This window comes from Perca flavescens, chromosome 10 (genome assembly GCF_004354835.1).
Source record: "Perca flavescens isolate YP-PL-M2 chromosome 10, PFLA_1.0, whole genome shotgun sequence".
NCBI classification, from domain to species: domain Eukaryota; kingdom Metazoa; phylum Chordata; class Actinopteri; order Perciformes; family Percidae; genus Perca; species Perca flavescens.
In genome coordinates, this window is record NC_041340.1 from 13435571 (window position 1) to 13454013 (window position 18443).

The following is an 18443-nucleotide window of genomic DNA, read 5'->3' on the forward strand; positions in this document are numbered from 1 at the left end:
TTACTACTACTTACTCCACTGCACTCTTGAAAAGGCATCTACTGAATGGCCATGTGTCTTATTGTCATCTGAAAGAACTAGTGTATCACCGTGGCCTAACCTTTCAGTTACCAGTTGCATTTCAATTGGCTGCTCACTCAGTCAGTCAACTGACTGACAGAAACCACCCAGCATGCACCCCTGAATCCGCAGCCTCCCTTGTCAAGATATCCTGATTTACCACTTCAAATCTGTGCCCATTTCTGCCAGCAGGTAAAAAATGAACTTCACTTATACAGTTATGTTTCACTTATGCAGTGAGATATCTGTACATGTACAACATGGACTGGCATACATTTTCCTACAGATATTCATGTTCACCATAAATCCTAATGACTCTGCTGACCCCTTTTTTCTCTAGTGCCACCATGAGGTTGATATTTATGATAAAAAAAAGAAATGTTTCAACAGCTGTGTTGCTTTTCATCTAGCGCCACCGCCGGGTCAACATTTGAATTTGTCCAATACTTTGGTTTGTAAGAGTTGTGTTTTTCTTCACAATGACCATGTCTTCAGGCTCCATATTCTAATGCTCATCAGGGAAATGATCAAAAAAAGAAATCAAGTGCCTTATTTACAGTTAGCTACTTGCACATGGTGGTCACAGCCACAGTATGACATGTGAGGAAGAGAGAGAAGTTTTATTTATAGCGCAAAACTCCCAGCACTGATGAGTGTTTGGTCATGTTGTGGTTGGATCAACATTGGGTTTGTTCCCATAACTAACATTAAGTAATATTTTGGTTTTACTGTTTGGTTTTCTTGATTGGAGAAGTGAGATTTGTGAAAGAGAAGGAAATGTTGCAAGTGTGACTGGATGTGAGATCTTGATATATGTTTTCAGTAGTTTGGAATAGTTGGTTTACATGGGGTAAACCAAGAAGTCAAATGAAATACATGTCATCAATTAGACTAATCAACCTGCCATTAAAAAAAAAAAAAGCCAGTAGGCCAATATGATGGACTCTATTATGTAACTGGGTATATAACAATAACACCAGCTGTTATTATCACACATTAGTCCCTTTCCGACCAGAGGGATTTTTTCAGTTCCTAGAACGCTTTTTTTCTCGTGTTTCCGACTGGAACAATTTGGGGATTATTAAGTTCCTCTGACCGAAGTTCCTGTAACTCTTTCAGCTCCTACTTCAGGGCACGGTCTTTCCATTTTCCCTTTTCTGCATCTTTTTAATATTGTATTAACTTTTGTATTACTTTTGTAAACAGGTCTTAAGGTTGTGTTTTTTTTGCACTCTAAAGTTTGCTGTGTTGTGTTTTACTTTGATATAAATAAAGTATGTAATAGAAAAGTGGGTTACTACAGTTATTTGTACATGCACACATGCAGGTAGGCCTACCTGCTTGATTAAAAAGAGCAGCAGCAGGTTAAATGGCTGTGGCATCATAACAAAATATTGTGGTGGTTAGATGGCTGTGTTATAATAACACAAGGTCTTTTGTGTTCACACAGCCATCTAATCACACCTGTTGACATTCTTGTGAATTGTTTGTGTTATCGTCACAAAAGGTGGCATTCAGAGAACTTTGTCTGAACACCATTATTTCTCCTACCAGTTCACGCATGGCCACTTGGCCAGTGCAAATGCAAAGGGAAAACCGGTTTTGGGGGAGAGTAGTTAGTAGAACTGTTTAGAAGTGGACTGTTCCTATACGTTCCTGTAATTACTTGGTCGGAAAGAGGCTAGATACAGAAAAGGTGAATTACCCCCCGACACACACACACACACACACACACACGAATGCCACGGATTCCCGCACTGCCTCCTATCTGCGTCCATCCTTTCATAATTCACTCAGAGATCTATTCACTTCAACCATAGAGTCCTATCCGCTTGCTGTGAGATCAGACTGACCTCACCGTTAAAACAGTCTCCTCCCCTTCGACGCCACGCCGTCCATGTGACTGTCAGCAAATCTGACCAATAGTGACTGGAATCCCCACTCCTTACGTAGCTCACAGGCCAATCAGAACATTGCTGGGCGGAATAACTGTGGGCCTGGCATTCATGTTTGGTTGCAAAGGTAAGCTCTGGATGGGCTTTTGTGAGTTTTCTTTGACATGTAATTTATTGTTCATTCTGTAATTTATAGCATAGTGTTGTATGTGCTTGTGTATTATTATGTTTGTTAAATTAAATAATGTTCTGCAGTACGGTCGTCCATTTATGCTAGCCTGGCTAAGTGTACAGCACTGCAAAGTATTCCAAGCCGAGAGAACAACGGTGATTTTCCACTATTACAACAATTGTTCATTAATTCTGATGAATGACTGTATTGTCAACTAAATAACGGGCTTGTTAGTGCACGTTGAAAACTGTCAGGGTGTCCTGGCTGTCATAAAACCTTTTTTTGTCGGTTACTACTAACCATGTTATTGCTAAGTTACACGGTTGTAAGTTTGCTTTCTCTAACAATGTAGCCCTGTTTCCAAACACAGGGCTCTGTCTGTAACTGTAAAAAAAAAAACATTGGTTTGTATTTTTTACCGAGCTCCCTATAGCTACCTCTTATATATTTGTTTACATCTGTTTTACCGTTCACAATACAGTGGCTTCACTGAATGCGCCTGCACCCTGCATACTAAAAAGGCTGCTCAGTGAAACACGTGTTAAGGCAAACGTGTGCAACTTAACGCCCAAGTCATTGTCATAGGCTAATTACTGTTTGCATTATATTCTGGTAATTTCAGAAAGCCGTTACCCGCTGCGTGAACTGACTTACTGCCTAGCCGAGGAGGCATCAGGACGGATACCACATCCTACCACACCTCTTCTTGTCCAAGCAGCCCCCTTGACTGTTGGATACTATCCGGGAACTATTTGAAAGCGATCAACCAGAATATATTCTTTCCCTTTTAAACGGAATGGATTTTGAAAATACCTAACCTGGAGCGTTTGCTGTACAAGTGTTGTTAAAAGCCTGCTGGTGGAGATTGCCAACTTTTGAGAAGGTCGCATTAAGTCTTTCTGGAGGGAACTAACTTAAAGCCAAAATGGATCAAGCCAGCGGTGGGGAGGACCCAAATAAACCCTCCAAAAAGAAATCCAATGAGGACGAGGGTAAAAACAAAAAGCTGGTAGGTATTCAGACTGGCTCATTGCCGTTGAATGGAAGTAATGTGCAGAGAACTGTCACATCCTGTTTTCCCACAAGGGAGGGTCAAAGTTTAGCAATACTGACTAAGTTGCACTGCTCCTTGGATGCAGAAAGTACAGTACATTTTTACTCAATGTAAAATTGCTTTGTTCGGCATATTGCACTGAAAATGTAGCCTTTGTAATAGTTTTACATGTATTAGTCAGGAGGCCTATACTGGTTAAGTCAAATCAAACAAAGCCTAGTGAACACATAACTCCTGTACAGTTAGTAAATAACATGTAATGTCAATACAGCACATTTCTGTTTTAGTGCAGGATGATGCTAAAATAGTTATTGATGTGTTGTTATAACTATTTAATGTAGCCTAATACAAAGCGGCTAATAGCTGTTAGAGTTGAGCAAAAGAGATAGTGTTACACTAAGTGCTTTACTTTTCAAAGCACTCAGTGCCTCATGTGATTATCCTCATCAATACTTGTACTGAAAGTTCTTTTGAAGAGCATTTTTGTTGTGACAGTTGGGCTTCATTGTACTTTATAATTCATAGTACACACAAAGTTCAGTTACAGAATGACATTGCATGATATCTGTGTGGTTTTTGGTGGAGTGTGTGCGATTGATATAACCCTTAGCTTGCTTGAACAGTATATCAGCATTCAGCCCAGTAAATGACATCATAGTAGGACATTGTCAAGTAGATAACAACTGAAAACTATGTCAACATTCATTTAACGTTTATACTGTATCCTCTCTATTAGGGCTGTCCTCGACTAAAGATATTCTTAGTCGACTAACATTTATACGATTTTGTCGACTAATCAATTAGTTGATTGAATTGACAGAGCTGTGTGCTTTGAGAGGTGGTTAAGACTAGAAAAGCACAATATAAATGTAGTTAATTAACCATTTGTAAAACTGAGTTTCTCCACAATTAATCCTGCAAAAGCACCACTTTAAATCTTGTGTTTACCATAAATGTGCTCAGAAGTTTCCTGAAATAAATAATTAAGCATAAAAAATGACTAATCAACTAAAGAAATCTTAGTCGACTAAGACCAAAACGACCGATTAGTCGACTAATCGACTAAGAGGTGGCAGCCCTACTCTCTATTGGCTTGGCATAGTGGAATAGTTAATGTAGAGTTATTTAGAAAGTGGGCAACTCTGAGTCTGCATCATTGGAGCTGTGGTGTCATTAAGATTTTGAAGCATGCCTTCTATTGACTGGAAATGAGATTACACGACTTGGAGGTGTGTTGGTGCTAGTGTTGATGTAGTGGTGGAGGTCTTGTCTTGGATTCTGTCTGAATCAATAACTTCTGACAAATCATGCTGTGTGGAAACCACAACTGTTGCGAGGTTGTGTAAACAGTGTCTCTTACAAGAGCGTCCTACAATCAAGTGCCTTATTTGGTAAACTGTAGCCACAGTCATGTATTTTCTGTGTTACGTGAAATGTCAAAATGTAAATCTAAACTATTGCTGAGTGTGTTAGGTGCATGTCACTGCATACACACTATCAGCAGCTGTAGAAACCAGTGGTTGAAAGTAATTTTCCCTGACTAAAGACAAAAAAACAGTAGTGCCGAGATAAAAAAGTGGCTGATGCCACTTTACTGTTTGTTTACTGACAGTTGTCTACCACTTCCACCAGCAGTTAAATGGTGTGCCGGTGGAACACAAGCGGTATACAACTCCGATGACCAGGGGATCGGTTTATGCCACTGTACCACAGTCCATGCCATCAGCCACTTTTCGATATCTGCGTCACTCCAAAAAACTTTGGCTGCTGTTGATCATCGTTTCTGCTTTTCCACATTTGGCAGCATGGAAAGCTTGCAGCTTGTCTGCTGTTGAACTTTCTAGAAGACATCACCTCTCTACAGCCAATAGTTGACTAGTAGTAATAATGTTGCTTTACTGTGTATTGGGCCTGTCACTGAACAGTGATTTTTTTGTTTATTGGTGGGAATAGTCAAAAGTTTAGTTGCAGCCAGTGCTACAAAGAAAGGAAGTGAAAAAGGCAAAATTTAGGCAAGGCAGCTTTATTTGTTTAGCACATTTCAGCAACAGGGCAATTCAAAGTGCTTTACATAAAAACAGATAAAAAAAAATTAAAAACAGATAAAGGTTGATTAGTGTTTCTATTTTTTAAATTAGCCAAGTTGGACTGATCGCAGACTAGAGGCTGACTGTTAATTACTTAATTAACACCTTAGTTGTTTACATAGGGGGTGTTGCTCTGGTATCAAGTTGGCCTAAAACTGTGAAGGAAAATGGTGCCACTGCTGTGTTTCAGATCGGGAAAGTGTGACCATAACAACTGCCAGACAAGAAACCCCACAGCTACCAAAGACACACACACAGCTACCAAAGGGTGTTGTCTTGAGAAATCCCAATAGCCTGCAACTCTTGAATATCCTGCCTCCCAAGTTTAAAATTGGTTTGCAAGGGAGTGTGGATGACATAAGTTCCCAGCAAATATAGTGAACAGTCTGTGAGATTACTGCTTTTTGTTCCTTAAAGTGGTCTCAGGACAAGGCCTGTTGCCTGTTGCTCAATCCTCCAGGAGGAGCAGTCCGAGGCAAAGGCCTAAACTGTGGCTGCTGCAAAAATCTCAACTGACTGAGCTTGGAGGAGGAAGTAATCATTTATCCATTCCCTGGGTGGAGCAATGATCTCTCTTGTTTTGTTTATCCCTCTTTTTAGCAACCCCAATGTGTACTGTATCTCCCAGTTTAGTTTTTTCGCTGACACGGACAAGCTGGCATGTACAAGCTTTAAGATATGCATATTTTAAACGGTGAAACTGCAATTCAGAATGTGTTTAGAAAGGGAAATGGAAACAACAATGCAATTCATATTTTAAGATTCTTTGCAGAGGTCTGTCAGATGCGTATGTCATCTCTGACCAAATGTTTGTTCTTTCCATAGATTGTATGGTTCTTTCTCATGGTTGGACACTTTAAGATTTACTTGTACTTGGCTATTTACAGTTTTCACCATATATGGGGCTATAGGATTACATTCCTGACATGCAGTGTAGTTGTGTGGATGTGGCCTAGAAACAAGGATGGGTTCAATTAAAGTAGATGTCACTGCCTTTTCACACTTAGAGCTGCTGAAAAGTACTTACTTATTGCAGGGCTAATAAGCAAAGTGGCAGACACTGGCACAGTTTGGTCACAGCAAAGTCAAATCTCTAAAGACTGAGTAGAAACACTGAAAGCTGTATGTTTGTTTAACAAGTCACTGGGTAGCATTATGTCACAACAGTACCATTTGGGCTTTAGGCCCAGAATGTAGATACTCAACACAGCCAAGGACATTAGAATAACACCACAGTGTTCAGAGATAGAGATCATTCAAAACATATCTGTTGTTTGTAGCTATACTTTGTGATAATGTATTTTTCTCAATGTTGTAAAAACATGACATCCAATAAAATGGGGAGATGGAACGAGGTATTTTTAAAGTAATACAGGGGAGCCAGCCAGTTTGACAGAAAGGGAGAAATACTATCCCTCTGCATACCAGAGTAAAAGATGACCTCACATAGAACAACATGAGGGAAAAGTCATCTTAGTGCATCCATACAATATGTGACTTTACATCACAGACTGTAAAAATTTACTTTAGACCTACAATCTAAGTGTAGAGAACAGACCTCTTTATATTGTGTGCCGCTAAGTGTTGAGGATTTTTAGGTTTGGCTTATGTATCTGTTCGTTATGTGAGCCATGATTTCAAAATTACAGTTTAAGTGAATTCCCCTTTACTAGAAACCTTGTCTCAAGCCTAACACGACCCATAGATCTATATGATGTGGGAAGGAAGGATTATGTTAAACAGCTTTGTTGTAATTGTAGAGAATCTGTTGTAGTACTACAGTAGCAGTGATATAAAAGAAGGAATGATTCACTGAGCAGAGATCTGTGATCCATCAGTTATTTTCAAGAGAATGTTGTGTGCAAAAGTTTTTTTTAATGCTGAAGCACACATTATATTTACCAAAGGCTTTAGAACCACTTCAGCAAGTTTGTAAAATAGTGATCGCTATTCAAAAATCGATAATACACTGTTAAAAGTACATGTTTGATATTCAAACTTGTAATTCATACCTACAAAGCAGAAGTACCAATCTTCATCATCTGCAGTGTGTTTGGTAGGTAATTCCATCCTGTATTGTCAGTCAAGGGACTGATTCATGCTTGTTTGCTTATTTCAGGCTGTGTGTGTCAGCTGTTTCTATTATCTATAAGAAAATTAATAAGGGTTATCAGTATCTCAAAGGTCATTGTTGGTGTACGAGTGGGAGGGAGAGGGAATCTAGTCAGTGGTGTACAATATAAACTATAACAGCTGTCTACTCTCTTCAGCCTAAAGCTTTTTCGCCAGTATTCTACACATTTACTGCAAATAGGTTGAATAGTTAGTCAGAATTAGAACTGAATTAGGTCTGAATGAACATGCTTATCAAAATGAACAACTTGTTTAAGAAGTGGGGTGACAGAGACTTTAAAACCAATGACCTGTTGTCAAAAAAAAATGAATGTGTTTCAATATAGAGTCTAAATTGAAATGTAACAATTCCCACTTGACTTTAAAAGTGTTTCATTATTGGCAGTTAGTAGGCCTAGGTAAAAATAACATCAGAAGTGTTGAATAAGTACAGTATGTTATAAAAAAAGGACACAGCAGGAGATTATGATAGTCTGCTATTACTTTTTATTATAAATAAATATAAACACACTGTTCATATTTGAAGATTGATTTTTTTATAAGCTAATGGAAAATGAATTATTGTATAAATTATTAAAACAAATTTAGTTTGTAGACATATGACTTGTAGGTGGTTTTAGAATGTATTGAATCAATTAAAGCAAGACTATATGTAGCTAAGTATCTTCTCTAGCTAGTATGGCTAAGTTATAATATAAAATCATGGCAGCACAGAGTAAAGTAGCGTGTAGCAAAACAAGGCACAGAAGTTACTGGGTCCCTGCACATATAGGCATTCTGCGTAATGAGAGTGGCATAATACAAATTTTGGTACCGCGAGAAGTAGGGGGTATACGTGCTTAGGAAGTCACAGACCCACTCACATCCTGTTAGGTCCGATTCCGATTTAATAAAATGTTATCAGACTCATATATCAGCTTGTACACAAGTCTCCAGTTGTTTCTATTGTGACAGAGTAGCTGTCAGAATGCTCTAAATGCGATCTGTTGCTGATTTTAATTAACAACACACTGTAGATGAGCTGTAATCTCAACAGATTTAGTGTCTCTGACTTCTAAACGTAACTATCAGTTACGTTTTAAAATTCAGTATAAAGTCAGGAAAAAGTTTATATAAAACGTTATCATGTTGAGTCGATTCTGAACCAATCAACTGTTAGATCAGCTGAGAGGCAGGCGTTTCCCAGCATGCCCAGGGTCCGCTTGGGTCTTGCAGTCGGTGAAAAGCAACTGCGCTGCCTGCGTCTCTCAAACCTGCGGCCACCTTGATCTCGTGAGGTTATCGTTACCCACGTGTGCATGGCGTCAGAGCAAGTCGGGATCAAGTCGGACACAAATCTAACCGGCACGCATTGGGCGGCGATCGCCGGTGATCGATTCTGTGAAGGTTTGGCTCATCTCGAATGAGCCTTTAACTAGAGGTGTGACGAGATCTCGAGAATTTGACGAGACTTCTCGTTAAGGTAAAAATTGTCTGACCTGGTCTGACCCAGACGATACATCTGGGGCAGCTCTGGCAAGACACTGAACCCTGAGTTGCCCCCGATGCTGTGCATCGGAGTGTGAATGTTTATCTGGTGAGCAGGTGGCACCTTGTACGGCAGCCTCGGCCACAGTGTATGAATGTGTGTGAAAGGTGAAATGGTTCCTGTACTATGTCAAAGCGCTTTGAGTAGTTGTTAAGACTAGAAAAGCGCTATATAGAAACAGTCCATTTACATCTGGCTTTGAAGAGGAGTCTGGCTTGGACCTCTAAATTAGTATATAAGATGTCCATTCGCCAAAGTTAGCGGATTTGCAAAGCAAAGCTGCTGATAAAACCCAGCGTTAGAGTATGGCCTCTCTCTCTCGCGCCCGACACACACACAGACACACGGACTGCAGTGTGCAGTTCAGTGTGGCGCAGATCGCTCTCTTTCTCTGTCTTTTTTTTAAATGAGTCGGAAGCAGAAAAGTAAAACCTAACAATACTTTTAATGATATTAAAGAAAGAGAAATGTTCCCCCCTCGTCTTAAAATGGTCATAAATCAATACAGCATAGTTCCTTCAATGAAACGCTTGGTTACATTGTAACCTTGGTTCTCTGAGGAAAGACTATTTTTCCAGTCATATTTCTTAATTTAAGTTTTCTTTAAAATAGTGTTAAAATCTCGTCTCGTTCTCGTGAACCCAATCTTGTGTTTCGTCAAGTCTAGCTTAAGCAAACTCAAAGCTATCTTACATAACCGTATGGCTTAAGTTAACATGGTTTTTAATGCTTTACGTTATTGGTGAAAGTGAGTGATTTCTAAAGATTGTGTAGCAAGGGGCCTTAGAAATTGCCTAAAAAAACTAAGCAGAAGGAAAAGCTGGCAAAGTCTCAACATTGGCACATGTCCATCATTTTCAGGTTTTATTTAAGAGTGTTTGCAATTTGTAATTAACCCTTATTAATTAAATTGGGATTTAATGATTGTAATCATGCTCGTCATTTAGTTGGTCATTAAAGTAATTAAGGCTTCAGTAATGAATGGACAGTTCAGCAATGGCATCTGTAATGAGAGACCCTGGGCATGGGAGAGCTTAATGGAAAGGCTTTTAATTCTGTAGGCTACCGAGAAATCGTGTAGACATGCCGCTTCTTCAAAGTGTGTTTGGGTAATATAAAATATATATATATTTTTTTTTTTGTCAGGTTAATCATATCATGGATTTTTGTGTTTATATTACAAGGCCCTATGCAGTTCTGTTGCCTAGAATAACATTCCTAGGCACATTTTTCTCAATCATTTCTGAATTACTTGAATGACTCCAGTGGGACTTTTCTTTAATGTACATTGTGATTGACATCAACTAAATAAGTTAATTAGTGTTTTACCACACCTAAAGAGATATATGTATCAGAAACAAGCCTTAGGTTTGACAGTATCACATTGTGAATTATATTTGATGGCTCTCTGTGCCACTGCTGTTGGAAGCTGTGGCATTTAAACCTTTGACACTTTGATACATGAGCTTTAGGGAAACCTCAGGGACCATTTTAGGTCATATTAGCATGTGCTTAGTACACGCTCGTTCAGCATTGCCTATCTTCTGTTTGGTCAACCTCAAAAAGTTTGTGTCAAGTAGTCTATTATTTTTCTTCCATGTGTTGCTTTATATTTTATACACTTTTGCATTATGTATTGTTGAGTGAATATAACTGTGACTGTGTCAAGGAAGACGTGTGACAAACGCAGAGAGGCAGGAAACGCACCACATGTGAGCATTTTAATTGCATTCAGGAAGTTGGAGTGAGGAAGTGGTGAAGAATGCTTTAGTCACACAGTGTAAGAAACCGACAAGACTCCCTGCTCTATGGCACCCTCTAAGATGCGCCCTATTCATGTACATCAGTGGGTTAGATCTAAGACTTAAGAATGGTACATATCTTGAGCATCAATGCATTCACATTTGATAATTCACGAGTGGTAGGCGAGGTGCTTTGACTGAGCAACTGCAAAGTCTAATGTAGGCCAGGATGAAGGGGTTTCCCCTTCTCTTTTACTTGTATGATATTGAAGGATTGTGATTGGGGAGCTTTCCTTCTTTGATGAGAAGAGGTGTTTGTCATTGTCATGTCATGCTTTAATTTACTGTTCATCTGTTTAGGTTGACAGCTGTACTCACACTTTTTTTAATCAGTGACAGTTGCAAAGTATGTGACAGAATGTGACATTTGCTGTGATATACAGTGCAATATAATGTGTCAGGAGAGATTAAATCAAGCTAATTGTGTATTTCAACTAGAGAATTTAATCATTACATTATAAAAATTGATTTGTTGAATAAATTGATCTAATGTGTGACACTGTGAAAAGAGGTCAGTGCATAAGCATGGCTAACTGGCAGACAGAGTAGACTTGATGCATTGCCTGGTACATGTCTAATGAGAAAGACTTGTTAGGGATATCATGAGTCCTCTAATCTCAAGACTCACAATTTATTAATGGTTATGTAGTATATCACAGAGGTATGTGATAGGCATGGGCCGGTATGAGATTCTGACGTTGTGATAACCTTCATCAAAAAACATCACAGTTTCACAGTATTGCGGTATTGCAATTACAGCTTTAAAATGTATTATTTTGAAATGCCTGTGTAAACAAGAACAGGCTTTTTTTTTTGCCATTGACCACAATATATTTTATTTTTAAACACACTGCATAGGCACTGACAACAGCATTTTTTTCAGGCACTGGAAATAGATCATTTTTAAAAACAACAATTTGGCTAGCACTGTAATTATATATCATTAGCAAACAGCTTACAGACACTATATACTACATAATACGTAATAAGTTTACATGTTATTAAACTTGAAAGTTATTTGAGAAAAAGCCTGGATAAAAAGATGCCATAGAACAATGCACAATAAAAGCTTGATTTGAAATTGGAGCTAAAACAAGTAGGCTAATTGTGACATCATAAAGTGGCTGCAGTCTTTGCTAGATTTCTGAATACAATAATCTGTAAATTTTAATTTTTTAGGGTTAGGTGTTTTTTTTTCATATATGCAGCCGCCTAAAATATAAATTACATTTCTCTATGATATTATGAACAATTTAAGAAGATCTATACACTGACATTTCCAACTTTTGTAATAGCTGCGTATAATGCGAACCCACAAGGGTACAGTACTACAAATTTGCTTTCAAAAGAGACGGCGATGACCTGAGGGCAGTGCTGTGCTAGTCTGCAGTCACATGGTCAGGCCATCCAGTGTGGTGCCATTCAAATCTTAGCTCTACTGGCTTTTGTGTGCTTCCCCTTTTCAATAGTTGCTGTTTTAGGAAACTGTAAACAATACCAGCACTCTCCTGAAATAATAAGGCTAGCACAGACTCATGCCCTTTTTAAAGGCACTTCAGCTCTCGCAGAAATCTAGTGCATTCTTTATGGTTCTTCCCCCCTTCTTTTTCAAATTAATTATATGTTCTGTAATGTTTTTGGAACTTACTGAAACAAGTGAATGTCAACATTGCATCTGTCAAGAGTTTAGGAAAATAGGTTGACATTCTGTGCTTGATTAAATTGTCCCTAATCCAGTATGCAGAGGACAAGTGTGCCATTATGGTGTGTGTATGATAGATTTTTCTGTGCCGTGATAAGAGGCTGTATCTCTCTGTGTGCTGTTTTAGCACTCAGAGTCCCCTCTATACTTTACTCTCTCAGTTGTCCTCCCATTTATGTTGACTAACTCACAGACAGAGGTGTTAGATAAAAGCAGCCCAGCTCATATGTTAGCCTACTCTCTGTTTTTAAAAGTCAGTTTGATCAGAAATAAACACATTGAATCTAACATTACTAATTCTGATTTGGACCACTTTGAAATGCCCTCATAAGTCTGATACATATCTGATATGTGACAAATAGACCCTTGCTGGTGCTTGTAATGTAATTTTATTTAGACAGGGACAGTGCACAATTAAACATTTATTAAATTATTAATAAAAATAAGGAGAGATGCATTCTACCAGGTTTTAGCACAATTCTTATTTTCTGCATGTAGTCCCTAGGCAGGTAGATAGAACAATACAGAAACAACAGAATCAGGTTATACAATTTTTTACAAACACCTAATCATGATAATTCACAAATACTGTATGTGCGAAGTTGCAACAATAAAATGATCAGGGGCTCAGTCATTCTCACATCCTAAAACCAACTGAGCGGGACCCGGTTCCAAGAAGCAGGTCTACTGAATTATCTAGATAAGTATAACTCAAAAACATTTTAATAAAAATGACTGATGTAAAAAGACCCATTGAGGATTTTACTCAGAGTAGGGGTGTCGGACTGGGGGTGAAAAGCAGACTGAGTACCCAGGGCCCTCATGTGAGGAGGACCCAAACAAATGAGAATGAATGCCGGATGCGTCGATGCGGTGAGGGGCCCATAGAGAATGCCTTTCTACAGGTCCCACAATTTTGTGCTACGCCCCTGACTCAGAGAAGCACCTTCTTGGAACAGAAGTCCCAGAAGTGTGTGTGAAGCGGCTCTCCGCTCCGCTAAAGATACACACCAGGTCTATTTTCACACATGCCGCGGGCCGTTCGGACAGCCGGGCAGGCAGTGAACCAAACCCCCCCCCAAATATTGTTGTCTCCTTTACAACACAATGGACAATGAGAGATTCATCTTGGAGGTTTAAAAACAATACCACATCACAGATCTTTTTTTTTTTATCATGACAACACCAGAAAAGAGAAGGCATGGAGTTTAACTGCAGGAGTGCTTGGAGTGGAAGGTAGATACTAGCCTAATAAACACGCGATTATTCTGTAAAGTAGTTGGAGACATTATATATATATATCATATTTTATAATCTGAAGGTCGGGCAGCAAGACACTCTGCTTCTGAGACGCTCCCGGTGTGGTATGGCGCGTGGCGGAGGACAGAACAAAACCAGAACGCAGCCCAGTGGAGAATCCGAGTTAGTGTGTCTTTGGGCCTTTTTCCCCCCTTTCTCTGCTCTGATTGAAAAGAGCAAACTCACACAGCAAACCTAAAGATTTTTTCAAGAAGCATAAATGTTACTTTCATGCTTCCACAAATCTTAGCATCCATAGGGCTGTGCAGTGCACTACCTCGATGAGTTTACAAAGGCAGCCAATGAGAAGACTTTGTAACGAGATTCATTTAGAAAAATTGATTTATTTAGACTATGTCTAATTCAGTTACTCGGTTGGTATTTGGTGCTGTCAGATGCCACTCCCCCAAAATTGAGCATGATATTGGCAATGCTGCACATCCTATTTGATTACACAAAGACAAATGATGTAATTTTGATGTTTATGGCTATGACTAGCAAACATTAGTCTCTAATGCAACTTCAAGCTTGTCTTGCACAGTTTAGTGGAGCTCAGTTGTTCTTTAGTGTAAAAACAGTTGGTTTCCTTCACATAACACATCTGTAAATGATGGTTCACCAATTAAAATCTGTTGTTAAATCTATCTTCTAATGCATTCACCAGGGCTCTGGACAGGACGCCACACCTTTTTCCATTAAGAACACAAGTGCACGCTATTGAAATGTTTAAGAGCAACAGCCCAAATTTAGAGGCCCTTTTTATATTGACATTCAGAACAAGAAATCTTTTCATTTTAAATGTGATTTGGTTATAGTTACAGACATGTATCAGCTTTCAAGCCTGACTGTGCACTGTCATTGCAGTGCATCCGATTCACTTGCAGTCATCCCCACCCCAACCCCCCCCCCACCCACCTATATGTATTTCAAGCTATGCTGTGAGTTTTTTGAATGGCAACTCATCCTTTGCATTATGGCAAGCTGTTTGTTAAATTTATAATCACTTCAGTTTTTCTGCTGACTGGTAGACGTCTGGCTCGAAAAAAGCTTTAGGAGTGTAAGGTGTGTTGCGATCACTGCATGTGTCTCTGCATCTTATATGCTTTATACTGTTACTGTGCTTTAGGGTGCTGTCATGTTTACAAGCTGTGGCAAATTGGCAAACCAAGTTTTCCATGCAACTGTTTGCACAAAAACAGTAGTCTCCCGCGTTGTGTGCTTTATCTGTACTCCTCCACTTTAGTTTTGTTCCCACAATAGGCAAATTTTGTTTAATTGCACATAAACAATATGAGCTACTAAAGTAAGTAATGCATTAGAAATGAACAGTCGTCCACGCTGAAATGTTGTATTATCCAAATTACAAACCAAGTTATCCAGACCATTGTACAATGCTGATGTAGGGGTTTCTTAATGTACAGTAGGCTATCCTTCCTGACTGAGTTCCCTTGTAATCAGTTTCATTTTCACATTGCGCATGAATATTATTTAATTACTCTAGGACATAAATCAAGATCAGTAACACCTAACCATGTAAAAGCAGAGCATGTTGCTAATTAACAGCCTATATATTTTAAGTGTCCACTTTGTTTTACTGACAAGTTGCATGCTTGTCCATACTTGGATATACTACTGAGTTGATAATATACTTTTCTTTTGAGTAAAGAAATCTTGGCCATTCATTTTGCTAATATTCCTTTTGTTGTTGTTGGGTGTAAAGTGCAGTTTGCCAGTTTTTTACAGCTTGTGTGTCTTAACAGCTCTTTAATGTCAATCCATATTGCTTCTGATGAGTTAATAATATTATATTGACTTATGGTTCTGAGCAGTGCATGATGTCTTCAGTGCAGCGTCAGTGCTCTTGCCCTAAATTGTTGATGTTTGCAGCAATGAGATGTGTTTTACTCCACTGGATACATCAGAGAGGGGAAAGGAAATGTGCCAAATTGGTATTTGGTAGTACATTTATAATTGTTACTTACCATTGTTTCAGGAACACAAGATAGTTTCTTGAAGTTGCTGAGACCTGTCAACAGCACATTGCATTATAGTCCTCACTACCAGCTCCCAGTAATCCTTTGTTATTATTAGAACTAATTAAAGTAAAACCTAATTTCCTTCTAAGCTCGTTTTACAGAGGCATTGTGGCTACTGATTTTTATAGAGATGGTTCCATAGTGAGTTAAATTGACATCATACAGATGGTCTAGTTAAATTGGTTGGGAATAACAGGCCTTACTATTTAAAAGCTGTGCAATGGTAGCCAATTTGAAACAAAGTTTGTCCTTTGACCATCTTGGATGTAAAACCTAGTGGAATTTTGTAATGAAACTAAGATCAATGAAAGGTTATTATCTAAATGAGTTAATGTAATATAAACATTAATTGGAGTTTGTAATATTAATTTAAAAAGTTATTGCGTGAAATGTGCATACTGGTCTGGCTTTTTGTCCCCAAATTGACTCTCAAGTTGTGGGATATAGCTCTGTGTTTTCATTTTTAAAGATCTGCATGGAGTCATAATCATATTTGATTAAGGAGGGACCCAGAGCTAATTTGATTAGGTTATTTAGAGGAATATGTGTTTGGTAATAAACATTTATTATGATGAAAAAGTTCACTTTAATAAGCAGGAGAAGCCCAGAGGACATGCAAGCTTAATTGTTGATGTTAAATTGCGTTGTTGCGATGTTGCCAAGATAATGGGCAAGGAAAGGCCCTCAAGTCAAGGCAATTAACCAAACAGTGGTTTGATTGTTGTTAAATTGATTAGAAAATGTTTAAGTACTCCATTTGAAAATTAGCTATTGTTTCACACAGTTTTAGACTGCAAGAGAATGCTGGGCTTAATGATACATACTGTCTGAGTTAGAAGTGGAAAAAGTTGTTGCCCAGGTCAAATTCTTAGCTTTACAGATATTGTGAGAAGTGGTGCAGCTATATTAAAGGCCACGAATGACAGTGAAACAAATACCTGGACATCCCAGGCAGAACCCTTTTTAAGCACAATGCCAGATGAATATTACATATTTATTATCTTGACTTCAAGTAACAGCTTGGACAACACATGGAGCCTGCACATAGAGACTGATGCTTTGTTTTCTGTGGCTCGTAGCTTTATCTCCCAACTGTTGATCAGTTGTTGCAGAGAAAACTAGTGATGGATATGGCAGTTTGAGTGCCTGTTCAGTGGTGCCCACAGCGACAGCTGATAAAGATGCACAGAGAGAGGTACAGGTTAGAGCCAATCTGTTTGTTGCCCCAGCATCAGTAGTTTCCTGATTAGAATAGTGGAGAAATCTGCAGCTGGAAGCAGGCTTTATGGCCATCACCGCCCCACATCTCCCTACTCATTAGTGCTTCACAGCCTAGCGCCACAGCATATGGCAGTGCTGCTACTGCTTCCCATTTGAGGTGTGTTTCAAATAGCTGTCCCTTGCTGAGCCACAAGCCTTTGGCAGTAGCCTATCTTATTGTGTCTGAGATGAAGATAAACATCTGTAATAGAGAAGTTGTGGTTTTATTTTTGTTATATGATTATTTTGTAACATTTTATGAGGAAGCTAAGATTTGATGTGCAAGCAAACAGATCATTGAAAAGTTGGGAATTTCTTTGACTGGAGTTAAGTTATTGAACAAGAACGACTCAGTTGGGCTACTGTCACTACAAGAGATGCTCATTAGGACACACAGAGATAAAATAACCCTTTGGTGGTTAACTGTGCCAGGCTGTAACATATTTCCGTGCGAAAGTGTATTATTTTTGGGATACACAAAGCTATAACCAAGCAGCACTAACCTGCGCATTTTCAATGGGTGTTGTGAACAGGTGTGCTCATTATGTTGGTGGCTGTGTGATTATAGGTGCTTTGTGATACGTCTCCTTTTATGGTTTTGTGTTGTGTGTGTTTGGGATGTTCACTCTTGAACACACACTTATGTTTACATACATTTAAAAGGTAACTACCATTTTTTTCAACCTGGAACCTACTTTCCTATGTTTTTGTGTCTAAGTGACCGATGGGAACAACAATCTTTAAAATTGGTCCAGTATTAAGCAAGACCGCTGCAGTTGACAACGGCGAAACAAGCTACAATGTAAGTTATGGGGGGGCAATTGTCCAGCTTGTATATACCTTCACAAATGTGCTTGTTTTGCCACTGACAGGCTCATATTAATATTCTAAGTGTCTGACAACTTTATGGAAAGGATTTCTAAGGAGGTCGACCTTTCTGTTAAAGAGTAAGAGCTGTAAATAAACAGTAATTTTAGCATTGTAAAATACACTTCATTCAAAGTCGACAGAAACAAAATAAAACTATGAGAAGCCGTTTTGGGTCGTCTTTCCACTTTTCCAACCATCACAACTCTAGTTTTGGTTGAAATAAACACATCGTTTACGGATTTATATGTGAATATACGTTGGCTCTATACACGCTAAAAGTATTGCTTTTTTAAATGGAGTCTTGTGGGTTTAGCCCTCGCAACTTCAGAGCTGTTTCAGGTTAAACAAAAAAGGTCTCAAAGAGATTTTAAAGGTCTATCTCTGAAGGGATCCTTTCCATAATGTTGTCAGACACTTAGAATATTAATCTGAGCCGGTCAGTGGGAAAACAAGCACTATTGTGAAAGTAAATACAAGCTAGACAATTGCCCTATTAATTTACATTGTAGCCTTCTTGCTTAATACTGGACTACTGTCAAAGATTG

The 18443-nt window shown here is 38.7% G+C and overlaps 1 protein-coding gene across 1 annotated transcript in view; it reads left to right on the forward strand.

Annotated features, from left to right (window-relative positions):
- The first annotated feature begins 2015 nt into the window (after positions 1-2015).
- Positions 2016-18443, forward strand: part of diaph2 (diaphanous-related formin 2) — a 410316-nt gene continuing 393888 nt past the window's right edge. The window contains 2 exon segments of the mRNA XM_028589075.1: positions 2016-2082; positions 2750-3136. Of these exon segments, the coding sequence (XP_028444876.1) occupies positions 3053-3136 (84 nt within the window). The 5' untranslated portion in view covers positions 2016-2082; positions 2750-3052.